This window comes from Symphalangus syndactylus, chromosome 8 (assembly GCF_028878055.3).
Source record: "Symphalangus syndactylus isolate Jambi chromosome 8, NHGRI_mSymSyn1-v2.1_pri, whole genome shotgun sequence".
NCBI lineage: Eukaryota > Metazoa > Chordata > Mammalia > Primates > Hylobatidae > Symphalangus > Symphalangus syndactylus.
This window is the reverse complement of record NC_072430.2, coordinates 53,829,629-53,846,667: the sequence shown is the minus strand read 5'-3', so window position 1 is coordinate 53,846,667 and position 17,039 is coordinate 53,829,629. Positions and strand designations below refer to the sequence as shown.

The 17,039-nt window shown below is 37.1% G+C and overlaps 1 protein-coding gene across 3 annotated transcripts in view; it reads right to left on the bottom strand.

The window, feature by feature from the left end:
* Positions 1 to 8,108: 8,108 nt before the first annotated feature.
* The window catches only part of PPP2R5E (protein phosphatase 2 regulatory subunit B'epsilon), a 184,550-nt gene continuing 175,619 nt past the window's right edge, over positions 8,109 to 17,039 (bottom strand). For 2 of the 3 annotated variants that reach the window (XM_055289145.2, XM_055289144.2), the window contains exons 13-14: positions 15,392 to 15,493; positions 8,109 to 9,480 (exon numbers count right to left, since the gene is read on the bottom strand). In XM_055289145.2, the coding sequence (XP_055145120.1) occupies positions 9,381 to 9,480; positions 15,392 to 15,493 (202 nt within the window). In that variant the 3' untranslated portion in view covers positions 8,109 to 9,380. The remainder of the gene's footprint in view (positions 9,481 to 15,391; positions 15,494 to 17,039) is intronic. The other variant, XM_055289146.2, reaches the window with a different exon arrangement.

Genomic DNA, 17,039 nt, shown 5'->3' with positions numbered 1-17,039 from the left:
CAAAGTGCAAAATACAAAGGAAGGAAGGCAACTAGAAAGCCCTGAAAAGCATAATCTGGAGGGAAGTCAACTCGGGAAGAAAAGGATGATACTGGGTAAGCTTTCCATGTTTATGAGTTTTAGGCTGAGAGTTAGCACTACGTGAGGTAGAACACCAAAAGAAAAACTGTCTTTCTGGCCTGAAGAACCAGAGGAGAGAGTTCGGAGCAACCACAGACACTGGGAGTGAGGGTATACCCCACAAAAGAGAGAATCAGAAAAGAGCAAACCAAATCCTGCACATAACTCAGCCCAAATCTATGGTTAACCCGGCCCTTGCATGCCTGGAACAAACTCCAGGGAAGGATAAAATAATTGAACTGAGATTTGAGCTTCAGCTGCTGCCCCAGAGGAGGTGGCAGTTTGAGTTCTTCCAAGTTGTTTGCTAAAACAAAATAATCAAAACTCTTCAGAGGAATACTACAGAATACAAAGTTCCCATAACATAATATTCAAAATAGCCAGGACAGGATACAAAATTGCTTGAAAAAAAAAAAAAAAAACAGGAAATGTGACAAATTCTCAAGAAAAAGACTTAAAAACAGATCCTGAGATGACCCTGATATTGGAATTTGCAAACAAGAAATTTATGACAAATATTCTAATTATGCTCAGTGATGTTAAGAAATACAGTGAATGATGAGATAGGCAATCTCAACAGAGAAAAAGAAACTATAAAAATGAACCAAGTAGAAATTCTAAGGTAAAAAATGCAATATCTAAAAGAAAAACAGTACTGTATGGGCTTAACAGCAAATAAAGATAACAGGAAACAACCAGTGAACTTAAAGATAAATCAATAAGTTACCCAATTTAAAGAACGCTGAAAAAAAAAAGACACTCTTTAAAAAAAAACATGGCACACCCACTAAGATGACAGCAACAACAATAATAATGAGAAAATGAGTCCTGGCATGGATGTGGAGCAATCAGAACCCTCTGCTGGCAAGAATGTAAAATAGAGCAGCTTCTGTGAAAAAGTTTGACAGTTTCTCAAAAAGTGAAACAGCAATTCTACAATTACCAATATATCCAAAAGAATTAAAAATAGGTATTCAAACAAAAATTTAAAATGAATGTTCCTAGAAGCACTATTTATAAGAGCCATACAGTAAAAATAACCTAAATGCACATAAACTGATAAATGAATAAATAGATATGGTATATCCATGACAGAATATTATTCAGCCATTAAAAAGAATGAAGTACTGATATATGCTACAACATAAATGAACCTCAAAAACATGCTAAATGAAAGAAGTCAGACACAAAAGATCACATACTGTATGATTCCATTGATATGAAATATCCAGAATAGGTAAATCCATAAAGGCAGAAAGCAGATTAGCAGTTGCCAGGGGCTGAGGGAGGAATAAGAAGTGACTGCTTCATGGGTACTATGTTTCCTTTTAGGGAGAAGAAAATATTTTGAACTAGAAAGAAATGATGATTGCACAATATTGTGAATATATCAAATGCCAATAAATCGTACACCATAACATGGCTACTTTTACTATGTGAATTTCATCTCAATTAAAACAAATTTTTAATCAACAGTACCTCTGTGACCTATAGTACAATACCAAAAAGTTAATACATAATTAGTGTCACAGAAGAAGGCAATAGAAAGAATGGGGCAGAGAGAATATTTGAAAAATAATTATTTCAAATATTTGACTAGAAACTTACCAAAAACATCATGAAAGATTATAAATTAAGAGATTTAAGTTCAATGATACACAATCACACACACACACACACGCACACACAGAGAGATCTAGATTCCTTTCTTACAACCTACACACAGATGTTTATCCCAGAAATTTAACGTAATTAAGCACAATAAAACAATCATATCATTTTAATATATTTAAAAAGTATTTAACAAATAACATTCTTCATGATAAAAACTCTCAGCAAACTAGAAATTAAAAGGTACCTCCTCAATCTGATAAAAGGCATCTAGGAAAAACCTATGGCTAACAACACATTTAATTAAGATTAAATAAATGAAGAGCAATACCATGTTTATGGATTATGTCTTAGTCCATTTTGTGCTGTTTTAACAGAATACCAGGGACTGGGTAACTTATAAAGAAAAGAAATGTATTCCTCACCGTTCTGGAGGCTGGGAAGTCCAATATCAAGGTGCTGGCATCTGGCAAGGACCTTCCTGCTTGTCATCCCAAGATGCAAGGCAAGATGCGGAGGTAAAAGGGGGAGGACAGGAGAGGGAGGGAGGGAGGGAGGGAGGGAGGGAGGGAGCAAGAGAGAGGGAGAAAGAGAGAGACAGAACCAAACTCACCCTTTTATTAAATACAATGAACCCACTCCCTGTAATAACAAACCCACCCCCAGTCTCCCAGTAATGGCATCAATCCATTCATGAGAGCACAGCCCTCATGTAACCCCAATCATAATCCCACCCAGGCTTTTTTTTTCCCTTTGGTAGACATGCTTCTTCTAAATTTTATGTAGAAATGCAAAGGACTTAGAATACTGAAAGCAATTTTGAAAAATACAAAACTGAAAGACAACTTGATTCAAGACTATTATAAAGCTACAGCAATCATGACAGTGTGGTTCTGGCATAAGGATAAAAATATCAACCATTAGAACAGAAAAGAGAACCCAGACTTAGATATACACTTTTAAGGTAGCTTTTTGACAAGAAAGCAGTTCTTTGGGGCGACTTTTCAACAATTGGCCCCACAATAACTGAATATCCATGTGGAAAAATTGGATCTAGATTCCTGTTTTACAACCTACACATAATAATCCAAGATGAATCACAGACCTCAATATAAAAGCTAAAGTTATAAAGCTCTTACAGAAAAACTAAGGGAAAATTTTTTGGCCTGGGATAGGAAAATGGGGGAAGAACAGTTTCTTAGGTCACAAAAAACAATCATAAAAGCAAATAATTCTGCCTTTCTGAGAATGTGTATTGTATAATGAACAAGCATCATAGAAGAATCAATCACGTACATTTGGACCCATTATTTAATTTGTGAGTCTAAATTTCCCCAGGTGTTTAATAAGGCTAATAATCTCATTGATTTTTTTTTGTAATAATAAAATTAAGAATCTATCCAGAGGTTCTCTCACTTGGCTGATAGGCAATAAATGTTTATCTACTCGTTTCCAGTGGTCCAAAAAAAATATGTGCCTAATAATAAAAAAGCAATACTTACTCCAAAAAAAACCATTTAAAAAAAGTCAAACTAATTCCCCTTTAACTATCACATACTTTGGTCTCCCTTAAAAAAATTTAAAAGTATAATGTAAACTTAATCTAATAGAAACATTACTTATCTAATAGACATACTACTTATACAAAAATCTGTATCTTTATTGTACATTTACTTTGTCTCCATTCTTTTAAATATTTACTTACAGACAGGAAGCAACATTATGCAAAGAATTAGATATTTTCTTAAAATCATCTCTTAAGTCTCTTGAACCCTAAAATTTTTTGTTACAAGTTTCTTCTTTCTAACTTACCAGGAGGTTGACCTTCAGGTGCTACAAGTGGTTATGCTTTGAAATACAAAATTGCTGACATTTACAAGGGCTTTTCCCTTCCAAACCCAGATTAATTTTAATATGAAATATTAATTGGTTAATTCCACATGGTTCCAATTTGATGTAATTTAATTAGCTAAGGGAATAGATCACACCTAAATCAAATACTTTAAAAAAAAAAAAAAAACTATCCCATGGTAGCTTAAAGATAACTGCAAATCACTGAAAACACTTCTCATTGATTCACAGTGAGGACTATGCCCCCTCCACTTGAATCTGAGCAGGCTCTGTGACCGCCTGACCAATAGAATATGGTGGAGGTGATGCCATGATAGTTTCTGGGCCCAGGCCTCAAAGAAGAGGCAGCTTCCACTTCCTGCCTCCCAGAACCCAGCTGCCATGCTGTGAGGAAGCCCAAGAAGAAAATACTGTGAGGAAGAACTGAGACCCCTGGTTGAACTCCAAGCCAAACGTCAGAACTAACTTTCAACCATGTAAGTGAGCCATGTAAGTGAGCACTAACTTGTCAACCATGTAAGTGAAGTTTCCTGCCCCACCTGTGACACCCTGGTTGACACTCGAGGATCAGAGACACGATGTTCTTGCCAAGTCCTTCCCAAACTATAGATTTGTGATGAGAATAAATTGTTGTTTTTCTAAGCCGCTACTTTTGGAGTAGTATGTTATACAGCAACTGATACTGGACCATTTCCCAATATTACATAATCATAATCATAAACCGACTTCTCAAAATGAAAGCCTGAACATACCAACCCCACTGCCTCAAAGCTAAGTTAATCAAATCTAATATTTGTATGGTTCAAAAGGCCACGGAGTTCAGAAACAAACAAACAAAAACAGCCAGGCACCTGAAAACTCTTCACTGCTTCTTTATTATGATGCACCCAGAGTACAGAACCTCTCACACATCTGTGAAAGGGGAAGGTTACATTTCTTTTTGGGGAGCACCTTCATTTTTGTTTCTGTTACCACTCTGAAGAAAGCAAATCATTTCCAAAGAAAAACATTTTAAATTCCAAGTGTTTAAGACTCAGCTTGTATTTTGTGGTGTTTGAAAAGGAAGTAGCATGTTTTAGCCAGAGGTGGAAGATTGTTTTGTGGCATTTTAAGTTTGATGTGGATCAGAAGTCTTCACTGTCTGGTTGAACCAGTCTATAATTTTCATATGCAACTTTTCATATCAAAAATGTTTCATTTTTACCTCTACTCACAAAGAGATGCTGTTTAAAAAAACACACACACACAGCTAAATTTAAAACCGATCATGAACCACAGCATTACTAACAGGGAAAATGAACTTTTGCTGCCCTCTCCTGCTAAAACAATGAAATACTAAAATACCAAAAGATTTATGAAGCTAAAGCGAAGTCCTCAAACCAAAAGCAACAGACATGTCATTCTCATTATACTTCAATCAAAAATCAGACAACAACCAGAAAATGCATTGGTAATATTTATATTTGAAAGTTCCCCATTGATACATGAGGTTTGGATTACAACTTATTTACAGTAAGTGATTTCAAAAAAAGTAAAGAAAGAGGAAGGGAAGAGGGAAGGAGGAAAAGAGAAGCTGAGAGAGAGAAAAAAAAAGAGAAAGGTGGGGGAAGGAGGGAGGGAAGGAAGAAAAGGAAACCTATATTCATAGACATCATAATATGGGATGTTTATTTCCAAGAGAGATACTACTGCTGCTATCGTGCACAAGAAGCAGCACAAATTAACATTCCGCTAGATCACAATTTGCTCAACTTTCTCTCAAGATGCACAATCCTTCTTTCAGATTTTCAAAATTAAATATAGAGGAATATAAAATGCAATGCCAATATACCTACTACAAAAATCCTTTGTGGCTCATTCCTTAACTCCACTCAGAGAAGCAGCTGAGCCAGAATACAAAAATAAAAATATTGATGTGCAAATAAAACATCAGTGAGCATGTCTGGTGCCACCTTTTTGTTACAGGTGACTGTCACTTTATGATAACATTGGTAATAGCATCAAAAGAGAATCTCTTCATTTCCTGGGCCAGGTCAGTGCATCCAATTAAAAGGAAAAAAGGAAAACAAGGAAAAAAACCACCCCAAACCCCAAAAAACTCTAAACACTTAAAAATGCCAATAACGTCCATACATCCCTTTCCCATCCCACCCTCATCCCCACAAAAAAATAAAAAAGCTTTTAAAGCTCTAAATATACTTTTTTTGTTTCTTTCCATAGTGTGATTGAGCCTAGGGCTATACATTTAAGTATAGCAGGTGCAATTACAAGCAAGTCCTGGCTCTGCACCCTGGACTATCCCACGCATAGGAGGTACAAAATAAATTAAACCCTTTCATTTAGGCAAACAAGCCCAAGATGAAGGAGCATAACCCTGCTTGTGAGTATCCAGCGGCATCGAGGGTATTATTTATTTCTTTTTTTTTCTTTTCTTTTATAAAAAAGTCAAATGTTAGGGAGAGCAAAATATAATAAAATTTAAAAGGACAAAAACTCAACACTGAAGGAGAACAACTGGGGATACTTGCACAATGAGAAAAAGGAATGCATGCTTGATTCAAAGTATGAGATGGGTGAATTCACTCACATAGTTGTTCTAGGCCCACAGCCTAAGGCCTCAGTGTCATTCTAAACCACAGGGTTGTGTGTATTTTTCTCTTCCAAAGACACTCTTAATCCTATCCCTGAAACCAATATGGTAAGGATAAGGTTGGAGTGATCATCACTCACTAACTACAATATTTGCTATTTAAAAAATATATTTATATATAGTTCTGGAAATTATGAAGCAAACAAAACATAACACAAAGATGCATTTGTCACAATTAACTCAAGTTGCAGCAACAGCAGAATTGTGGGAAGGGACATAGAGAGAGGGCTGCTGCAAATGCAGCAAGTACGTCCTGAAATATGTCACATAGTGCAACAGTCAGATTACCTCAGTTACTCTGCGTCACCGCACACAACATGACTAATGTCACATTGTCACTTTCCATTAAAAAAGAAAAAGACAGTGTTTCTTCTCAGAAGTTGCCCTATGAATTTTAGACATATAGCTTCAATTGATTCTATAAATATGTCTAAAATGTGGCTTTATTCTTCTCAGTTTGGAATGATCAACATACAAAATTGACATCAAGGAGGATAGCTGTAAGTGTTCACCTTTACTCTTGAAGACAGGGTAAGGTGCAAAAAAGGATCCTGGCCTTTCTCATTTCAAATGACTGCATTTCATTCCAATGGGCAGAGATTCTTCATAAACCTGTGATTTTAATGTCTTCTACCTAAAAAGACGAATTAATGGCAAACAAAAGTTTATACTATATAAACTAAATATAATGCAGAGTTGAAACTAAAGGGCTAAAATGACAAGGGCTAAAAAGGAGAAGATTTGTTACAAATTTATTTTTTATCACTTTGTTCCAGCATTTTTAAAGTCAGTTGTTTTGTCTTTGGCAGCCTCTGCCAACTTTACAGTGAATCCTCATCAATGTTCTTTAAAAAAAAAAAAAAATTATTAATTCCATTAAACCATGTTGCGTCTGGTGTTGCATACGACTTTTTTTTTTTTAACTGCTGGTTTTTTTTTTTTTTTTTTTAATTAACAATGCCAGTTTTGTTTTTGTTTTTTTACAAAGTTACCGAGATGACAATATCCACAATTAGCTGACTCTTACGTACACACTGTGACCTGATCATCCTGAAAAACTTTATGGGGGAGAAAGGTCAGCAGCTCTTTTTTCTTTTTCTTAAAAATAATAAAACTGGCCGGGCGCGGTGGCTCAAGCCTGTAATCCCAGCACTTTGGGAGGCCAAGGCGGGCGGATCACGAGGTCAGGAGATCGAGACCATCCAGGCTAACACGGTGAAACCCCGTCTCTACTAAAAATACAAAAAATTAGCCGGGCGTGTTGGTGGGCGCCTGTAGTCCCAGCTACTTGGGAGGCTGAGGCAGGAGAATGGCGTGAACCCGGGAGGTGGAGCTTGCAGTGAGCTGAGATCGCGCCACTGCACTCCACCCTGGGGGACAGAGCAAGACTCCGTCTCAAAAAAAAATAATAATAATAATAAAACTGCATATTCTACTTTATATTTAAATGTAAGGAAGAAAATATACAAGCCCATATTTATATTGTATTTCTATTAAGAGCAACAACAGTTCATATGTTCATGTTTGCTACTATCACAATTCAACACATGAACACAGAATCAGCTCTATACCGTGAATACTGCTGGAAGTGATGGTTTAGGATTACCAACTCACTGCTGCCACGTCCATAACAAGCAAAAGCATCCTGGAATAAACCTCCAAACACATATCTTTCAGTACATAATAATGCAACTGCATTAGGTAAGTACATACTGTACACAAGTTTTATCAGCAGTCTACCTACCCAAGATGTAAGATTCTTCATTTAAATACAAAGCAGAGAGCCAATAAGATATATATATATATATATATATAATACAGCCCTAGATTTTGTTTTTTTTGTTCTTTTTCTTAAACAATTTGGTCACGATGCACCTTTGATATAAAAGCATTTTTAAACTTTATTATTAATACTCAGGACATTAGGAATTTCCAGATTTTTTTCAGTAGCATTTGTAGAACCACTTTTGGTAACAAATACAGTAGTTAGGAATATGCATCCAATTCAGAATGCATAATAATGTTTATCCTGAATCCTTTCTGGCTAAAAACAGGGCTGGCGCTGTGATGAGATATAGAACGAGAATCTACAAAAAACACTGTAACATGTTTGTTTTTTCCCAGAGGCTACATCCTCTTTTGCTGGAATACTTTATAAATACATATTAAAAAGTAAGGCAACAACTCCAAACAGTCCAAGCTGTTTGCTCAACTCTTTTCCCAATTAGATTTGCAATCCCGGCGATCAATTTCATGGTTGTATTGTTTAGTGTTTTTCTTATTTCAAATGGTCCAAAAGGATGTTTTTCTCACATTTCTAAAACATCTCTGGTATGTGTGTTCAATGATATATGCAACTAATACTGGTCAGGTACTGAAGCCTGTGATGTCCCAGTGCCTGTTTTCAAAGGATTCAAGACATTGATTTGGATTCACCATAAACTGATGCATGAATACAATATTCCCTTCCCTACTATGTTTATCACCTCTTCTCTTTTAACTCCTAATTTTAAAACTAAAGGAGTACCAGGACTACCTGGTTACTGGAAAGATGTTCACCCCAGTAAACAAAACTCTTATCAGGGACTTTTATAATTCATGACCCCATTCCACGTGGACATTCAACTCGGGAAGATGTGCAAAAGAAAAAGATGTCAAATTACAGTCAAGTTATCCAGAGGAGGATGTTATACAAACTTATAAGGAAATGACAGTCTTTTTTTCTTCCTTTACTATAAATACATTTAACAGCTTAGCAGAAAGACAAGCTAAATTTAAGATTGTTCACATTTGAAAATTGTATCATACTCTCTGCTAGTGATAAATAAGGAACTCCCGATAATGGAATTTTAACATAGCAATTTCATCAACAGATCTTTGAAGACCGATTTTTTTTTTTTAAAAGAGGGTTAGAACAATGATTATGTTTGCAAAGTTCTGAGAAGTCCATCTACTGTCCAAACTTTGGATTGAAGTCCTTATTTTGTTTTTTCCTTTACTTAGAGACAGGTATATACAGTGCTGTTGTAATAATGAAACAAATGTGAAATCTACTGTAAAGTTGCACAATACAGAAAACTGTTGCTCCATCTTCTACTACATAAATGTGTGACTCCACAGGTTAGTAATGTTGTTGTCATTGTTTTTGTTAAGTTGGAATTATTCCATCACGTCTAAGACCTCTCTTTAACTCCAGGTCCTCCAATTTTTTCCACAATTCTTCACGCTCCTTTTCTTTCTTTTTCTCACTGAGGAAGAAATAGAATACAATGTGAACAGCTGAGGTTTAATGAGATTATGCAACAATGAATATTTTACAATTTCACCTTGACACTCCTTTATACTTAGCTTAATTCAGAAAATTAAAATTACTAAGAAACAAAAATGGGAATGACTTATATGCATCAGTTATTGTAAAATCAAGGGCATATTAGTGATTTTCACTTGCAGCTTAGTAAGAATCTTAACTTTTCTTTATCTCCAAATAGTTTCTCAAAAAGGATGCTGGAGATGACACTGATACAGAGAATATAGTAGGTCAAGAAAATATATCTGCGCCTTTATTCATATCTATTTTTCCTACCTCATGTATATTTAAATTCTTCAGCAGTTTAGAAGAAACTGAAAACTTGTGATTTCACTTTTAATGATCTGAAAAGAACTTGGTTGATATTATTATGTAGTAAATTTTAATGCATCAAGCCTTCGAATTGGGTTCAATATCAATTTCACTGATTTTAAATTTAGTGATTTTGAGACTTTGAGATTTCACTATTTGGTAAAACTTCCCCGAAAAATTGGATGTCCAAATTAGAATCGACAAACTTTATTTTGCCAAGGACATTTTAAAATTACATTTTTACAAAAAAAGGATTTTTAACATCAACCAAGTAGGAAGTACATGATGCAGGAATATAAAACTATATTGTAAATTAAATAAATTCACATTTATTAAAAATAATTCACTACACTGTCTCTGGTTTTTCCATGTTGCAGCGAACCAATAAAAAGCAGACCCAGGCTAGGCGCAGTGGTTCACGTCTGTAACTCTAGCACTTTGGGAGGCCGAGGTGGGTGGATCACTGGTGAGACCCCGTCTCTACTAAAAATACAAAAATTAGCCGGGCATGGTGGCGTGTGCCTGTAGTCCCAGCTACTTGGGAGGCTGAGGTAGGAGAATTGCTTGAACCCGGGAGGCAGAGATTGTGGGGGGCGGAGATTGCAGCGAGCCGAGATCATACCACTGCCCTCCAGCCTGGCGGACAGAGCAAGACTCCGCCTCCAAAAAAAAAAAAAAAAAAAAGGCAGATCCAGATTAACATTCATAAATCCAGGAATTCAGATAATTCCTGAAAATGGGGGCTCCACCATCTCAGGCATGGGGATATAATCCATGCACTACCTCACTTAACAAGGATTAAAACTTCAGCCACAGTACAATTTCTATGCAGGGAAATCCACATGGGTTGAGTGACATTTGTATGTAATTCCAATGCCTCATTTTTTAAAACATTATAACCAATGTTTTTTAAAAGTTATATTAATAGCTAGAGCAATAGAGATTAATCTTCATCCCCTCCAACTCCCAAAAAACTCAAGAAAAACCTAAGTAATTTTATATTCTTATTCCACTAGAGACTTGAGGAAATGTTGAATTATAATGCCATAATTGTCTGGTATTAACCAGAAATGTTTAAGACCATATGGGAGCACAAACCAGTGGAACTCTTTACAATAAATGCTTATGGCTTAGTAAAGCCATATGGTAATTAATATCATGATCTAATAGGTAATATTTTCATAACTTAGGTCTTGTTTACCATAATTAGTTTCAGCTATCTCAAATACAAATCTGCACAATATAAATTTCAGTAAGCAGACTAGTTTTCATATAATTACCTATTTGTTCATTTTGACCCTGAAAAAATTGCACTTATAGGACAATAAGGGCAAGATTAGATAATCCACCAAACTTCTTCTGGTTTTTTTGTTTTTGCTTTTGTTTTTTTCTTAGAGTCAGGGTCTCATTCTGTCACTCAGGCTAAAGTGCAGTGGCACAATCATAGCTCACTGTAGCCTCAACCACCTGGGCTCAAGCAATCCTCTTGCCTCAGCCTCCTGAGTGGCTGGGACTACAGGTGTGCAGCACCACTCCTGGTGCATTCCAGATTCTAAATATAATCAAGCTGTTTGACAAATTATCACTTTTTGTTTCTCAGTACAGTCTGGGGATAATTATGAGGTCTAAATAAATGTTAGCAAAGAACACAATTTGGGTATGTATAAATCAAATCTATAGATCCTGCTGACTTTCGATGAATATGACTTTTTATTTGGAGACAGAAGGGGATGGTAAGCAAGGGCTTGGAATTCTACTCAACTAAAAAACATTTCAATGTATTTCAGGTTCACATTGCCCTAATTTGCAGTTTTAACCCATTTATGCCAGAGGTTGCAAAATTTTTTTGTGAAAAATCAGACCTTGGCAATGACCTTGAGCAGTGGGATAAAAATAACTCCCACAAGCTTAGCGTTCCAATAATGGAACACTAGGCATAAATTGGTTAATTAAGTGTAGACATCATTAAAACATTCCTCATCTTGTTACTAAAGTGTTTCATGCTTTTGATAAAGAGATTTATAGCACTCAATGCAATTTATCCTGTGGGGCTTTTCTTCCAACTGAGCATTATGCTCAGTTATCACACAGCTTTCATACTGACAACTTTATCTTTAAAAATTCTAAATATTGCTGATATAGTTATTGTCACCCCCAATCTTTCCCACTTTTCTCTCTCCCTGTAGGTGGAAATTTTAACGCTTAACCACACTGTCATGCAGGGGATATTGTCAAATTCTCTTCTAATTTCAATTTTACATAGCACTAATGTTGGCATATGTATCTAACAGTGTTACGTACTTATTCCACCCACCATTTTCAGATTTGTAATATTTCAAAATTTGATCTGAACTGAAACCATTAACTTCTTGCCCTCCTGAAGTAAAACTGTCCATTCAGTTATTCTCTGACGGTACCAACTAAATTTCTTCATTCCCTTGTCCTATTCCCACACCTATGGAGAAACCAATGTTTCCATCTGTCAGTACACCCTTCTATTGCTCATTTGACAAATTATTATCCTTGCTTTTAAAAACCTATTTTCTCTTTTTTTTTTTTTTTTGAGACAGAGTCTCGCTCTGTCGCCCAGGCTGGAGTGCAGTGGTGCAATCTCGGCTCACTGCAAGCTCTGCCTCCTGGGTTCACGCCATTCTCCTGCCTCAGCCTCCCGAGTAGCTGGGACTACCAGCGCCCGCCACCACGCCTGGCTAATTTTTTGTAGTTTTAGCAGAGACGGGGTTTCACCATGTTAGCCAGGATAGTCTCAATCTCCTGACCTCGTGATCCGCCCATCTCAGCCTCCCAAAGAGCTGGGATTGCTCTTGTTGCCCAGGCTGGAGTACAATGATGCAAACTCTGCTAAAGGCAACCTCCCCTTCCCGGGTTCAAGTGATTCTCCTGCCTCAGCCCCCCGAGTAGCTGGGATTACAGGCATGTGCCTCCACGCCCGGCTAATTTTGTATTTTTTAGTAGAGATGGGGTTTCTCCATGTTGGTCAGGCTGGTTGCAAACTCCCAACCTCAGGTGATCCGCCTGCCAAGGACTCCCAAAGTGCTGGGATTACAGGCGTGAGCCACTACGCCTGGCCCCCATTTTCTCATTAAGAAAGTACACTCATTATAAATAACTGTAATATGCCAGAATATCACAATCAACCTCATAGTTTTATCTATTCCTTGTCCCCTTAGTTAATTCTCATCTTTTTCAAGGGTTTAGTCTATTTAGATAATAATCAGAAAATAGTTTTATTATTGAAGTTCACTAAATACAAACCAAATAATTTGAGTGGAAATAAGTTCTTCAATATTCTCTTTTTTTTTTTTTTTTTTTTTTTGAGACAGAGTCTCACTCCAATGTCCAAGCTGGAGGACAGTGGCGTGATCTTAGCTCACTGCAACCTCCACCTCCCAGGTTCAAGTGACCCTCCCAACTCAGTCTCCCTAGTAGCTGGGACCACAAGCGTATGCCACCGTGCCTGGCTAATTTTTATATTTTTAGTAGAGACAGGGTTTCACCATGTTGGCCAGGATGGTTTCGAACTCCTGACCTCAGATGATCCGCCCACCTCAGCCTCCCAAAGTGCTGGGATTACAGGCGTGAGCTACCGTGCCCAGCCAAGTTCTTCAATATTCTTGATGAGATTCTACAGATTTAATCCTGGTTCAACTAGGATAATAATAATGAGCTTTCAGAGAAGATGTTATGCACAATGCACCTTTAATGGTGCACCACAGTATTAAAATGTACCCTTGGCCCTTTTTTAAGTAACATCCTTTAAAGATTCTAAGTTTGGGGCAAGGAGGGTTATTATAAATTTATAATTTGCAACAATCGCTAATATAGTGAATTAAAAGTTGTTTAAGGCTGGGCGAGGTGGCTTACGCCTGTAATCCCAGCACTTTGGGAGGCCGAGGCGGGTGGATCATGAGGTCAGGAGATCGAGACCATCGTGACTAACACAGTGAAACCCTGTCTCTAGTAATAATACAAAAAATTAGCTGGGCGTGATGGCAGGCGCCTGTAGTCCCAGGTACTCAGGAGGCTGAGGCAGGAGAATGGCATGAACCCGGGAGGTGGAGCTTGCAGTGTGCCGAGATCACGCCACTGCACTCCAGCCTGGGCAACAGAGCGAGACTCTATCTCAAAAAAAAAAAAAAGTTGTTTAAACTGTGAGTATGGAATAACATATCCCATAATTGATAATAATCCCAATATTCTGGGTAAAAAATCTCAGCCTCTTCAGAGATTCTCAGCTAAATACTCACCACATTCCATAATTAAGTTGGTTTTCATAAACCACATCGCTGGTAACTTAGAATAAAAAAATCATTGCAATGGTCCCTCTGCCATCAAGCCTTTCCCCTCATTGCTCTTTTTATCAATAAAATGCAAGTGACAGACTAAAAATGAGACAAAGCAAAGCACCAAGGGAACCAGAGAGGTTCAGCAAGACCCTGGGTATGAACACTCACACACATCTCTGAGTCCTCTAAGGTCCACAGTTTTATGATATACAAAGCTGACATCTGCTTATGGGTCATCAAAGCCAAACCACAGGCTCAACTACTAAGAGCTCTCTAGATTTCCATAATCTCCCCAAGTACATCTTTTGGAAAGTAGAATGCATTGGACAAGAGTTTTACTAAGCCATAAGCATTTATCATAAAGAGTTCCACTGGTTTGTTCTCCCATATGGTCTCAAACATTTCTGGTTAATACCAGACTATTAACCTTCATGTTCTTTTCACTGATCTTTAAATTGTAATAAATTTGTTGGGTTCTAGTAAGTCCTGGGCCCAAGAGCTAGATAAATGATGCCTCATTTCCCCCGCTACTGGAGTGAAGTACAAGATCTGCCCAATTATACTTCAAGTAAGCTCAGAGTGGGAGTGAATCCCAGAGAGCAAACTACCTGATGGTCCCTTTAAGTGAACCTAAAATACCAGTTATATGCTAGGCTCTTAACCCTGAGGCAGAACTGAAATATTATTAAAGAAAGGAAAGAAAGCGGGCTTTATCAAAATGACAGTGTCACAAAGCTTTGTTACTCAGTGGCACAGTAATAAAGACACAGTTAATAAGCGTGCAAAAATGAATATATAAATACAGTCATGTGCCGAATAACAACATTTTGGTCAACACAGACCACATATACCATGGTGGTCCCATAAAATTTTAACAGGGTTGAAAAAGGCCTACTGCCTAGTGATTTGTGTTACAATTGGCTACGGTATTCACCACGGTAACACGCTGTACAGGTTTGTAGCCTGGGAAGAACAGGCAATACCACATAGCTCAGGTGTGTCATAGTAGGCTATACCATCTAGGTTTGTGTAATTACTGTACACTTATGATGTTCACACAATACAATTGACTAAGGATGCATTCCTCAGAACATATACTGGTTGTTAAGCAATGCATGATTGTAAACAAAATTGTGCTGCTTAAGATTTGGGGTACAATTAGGCAACTTCAGCAAAGAGCAAGGAAAAAACTCAATAATTTTATGCACAGCTGACAAAAAAGCTTTAAAAAGTTACCGCTGACGATCTGACTTGTATGTGGCTGTCAGCTCGTCAAACATGGTGCTGTTCATTTCCATAAATGCCTTCAACACATTGTACACCAACGCTACAATAGCCCTGGAAAGCACAGAAAAAAGGGAGCGTGTTAGTTAGTCTTATAAAATGGGATACTGAATGAAGAAAGCAAAAGCACAACTTTTGTCTGAATGATTTCTCGTACTGCACATTGTATCCTTTTTTAGTTGGAACAACTGAAAATGACCTACAGTTCATTTCCAAATCAAGAGATTTCAAGGCAAGATAATTTTCTGAGGGGTGGTAGAACTAGAAAAAAAAAATCTAACTTTGCCCTTCTAATTTTTTTTTTTTTTTTTTTTGCGACAGAGTTTCGCTCTTGTTGCCCAGGCTGGAGTGCAATGGCACCATCTTGGCTCACCGCAACCACAATCTCCTGGGTTCAAGCAATTCTCCTGCCTCAGTCTCCTGGGTAGCTGGGATTACAGAAGCGAGCCACCACGCCTGGCTAATTTTGTATTTTTAGTAGAGACGAGGTTTCTCCATGTTGGTCAGGCTGTTCTCGAACTCCCAACCTCAGGGGATCCGCCTGCCTCGGCCTCCCAAAGTGATGGGATTATAGGCATAAGCCACCACACCCGGCCTGCCCTTCTAATTATTGGCACCCAGAATAGAGCTGCCTGTGGGCATTTGATAATTTCATTTAATAAAAAGGCAAGTATAATAGTAAAGCAACTTCACCTTAAAATAAGCATCTGTGATAGCACTAACCTTAGACACCTGAATTTGCATAGAATTCTATTTTCTAAATAACACATAATTCATCAAAATCAGAAGCTACTTCCATAGAAACAAATGTTAGATATATATATGTGTATATATATAAATTATTCTTATCCAAAGAAATGAAATCAAGCCCTCATGTAGGTTGGGTGGTTCAATATGAATTAATTATCTAGCTCTGATCTGCACCAGTCTTGCTGACCCAAAATATATGCTGATAAGATAACTGGCAACCTAGAATGGTTGCTATTAGCTATGGGACACTATACAGCTAAACAGCCAAAATGGTAAAATGGTAGCCCATGCTTGACAAGAATTAGCTCTTGGGCAATGTGAGGACAAGGTTATGATAGGCTTGATAGCTTCAGACTAGAGTCTAAATAGCTTTTCCTTTTGCAAAAATATCCGTTGCTTCCGTTCTGCAACAAACATGCTCCTAATACCACTGAAAAATGCATTGGTAAAAATTAGCCATATATTAAATAAACCATGAGTCTGATGTTTCCAAAACATTTACAAGAAAGTACACTTGCTGTGTAGCTTCTGCCTTGTGCCATTAAAAGGAAAATTTAAGTTCTTTTCTGTTAAGGTTCCAGAATGACCTTCCTCCCAAGGGCAGTGGTGGGAAAGCACCAAATGTAGTATACTGAGTAGTTACAGACACTTGCTAGAACCATTCTCTAGGTCCTCAAGAGACTATCTGTATAAAGGGACTTAACTGTTTATCAGCTCCTTATTTTTACAAGTTCTATTAATATAATTAGGCAAATTTGAAAAATGAGAAATGTGATATTTTATAATTACATGCAAAATTTTTAAAGATAAACACTATGAATATACCGAATTGTATCTCCCAATTTTTAAA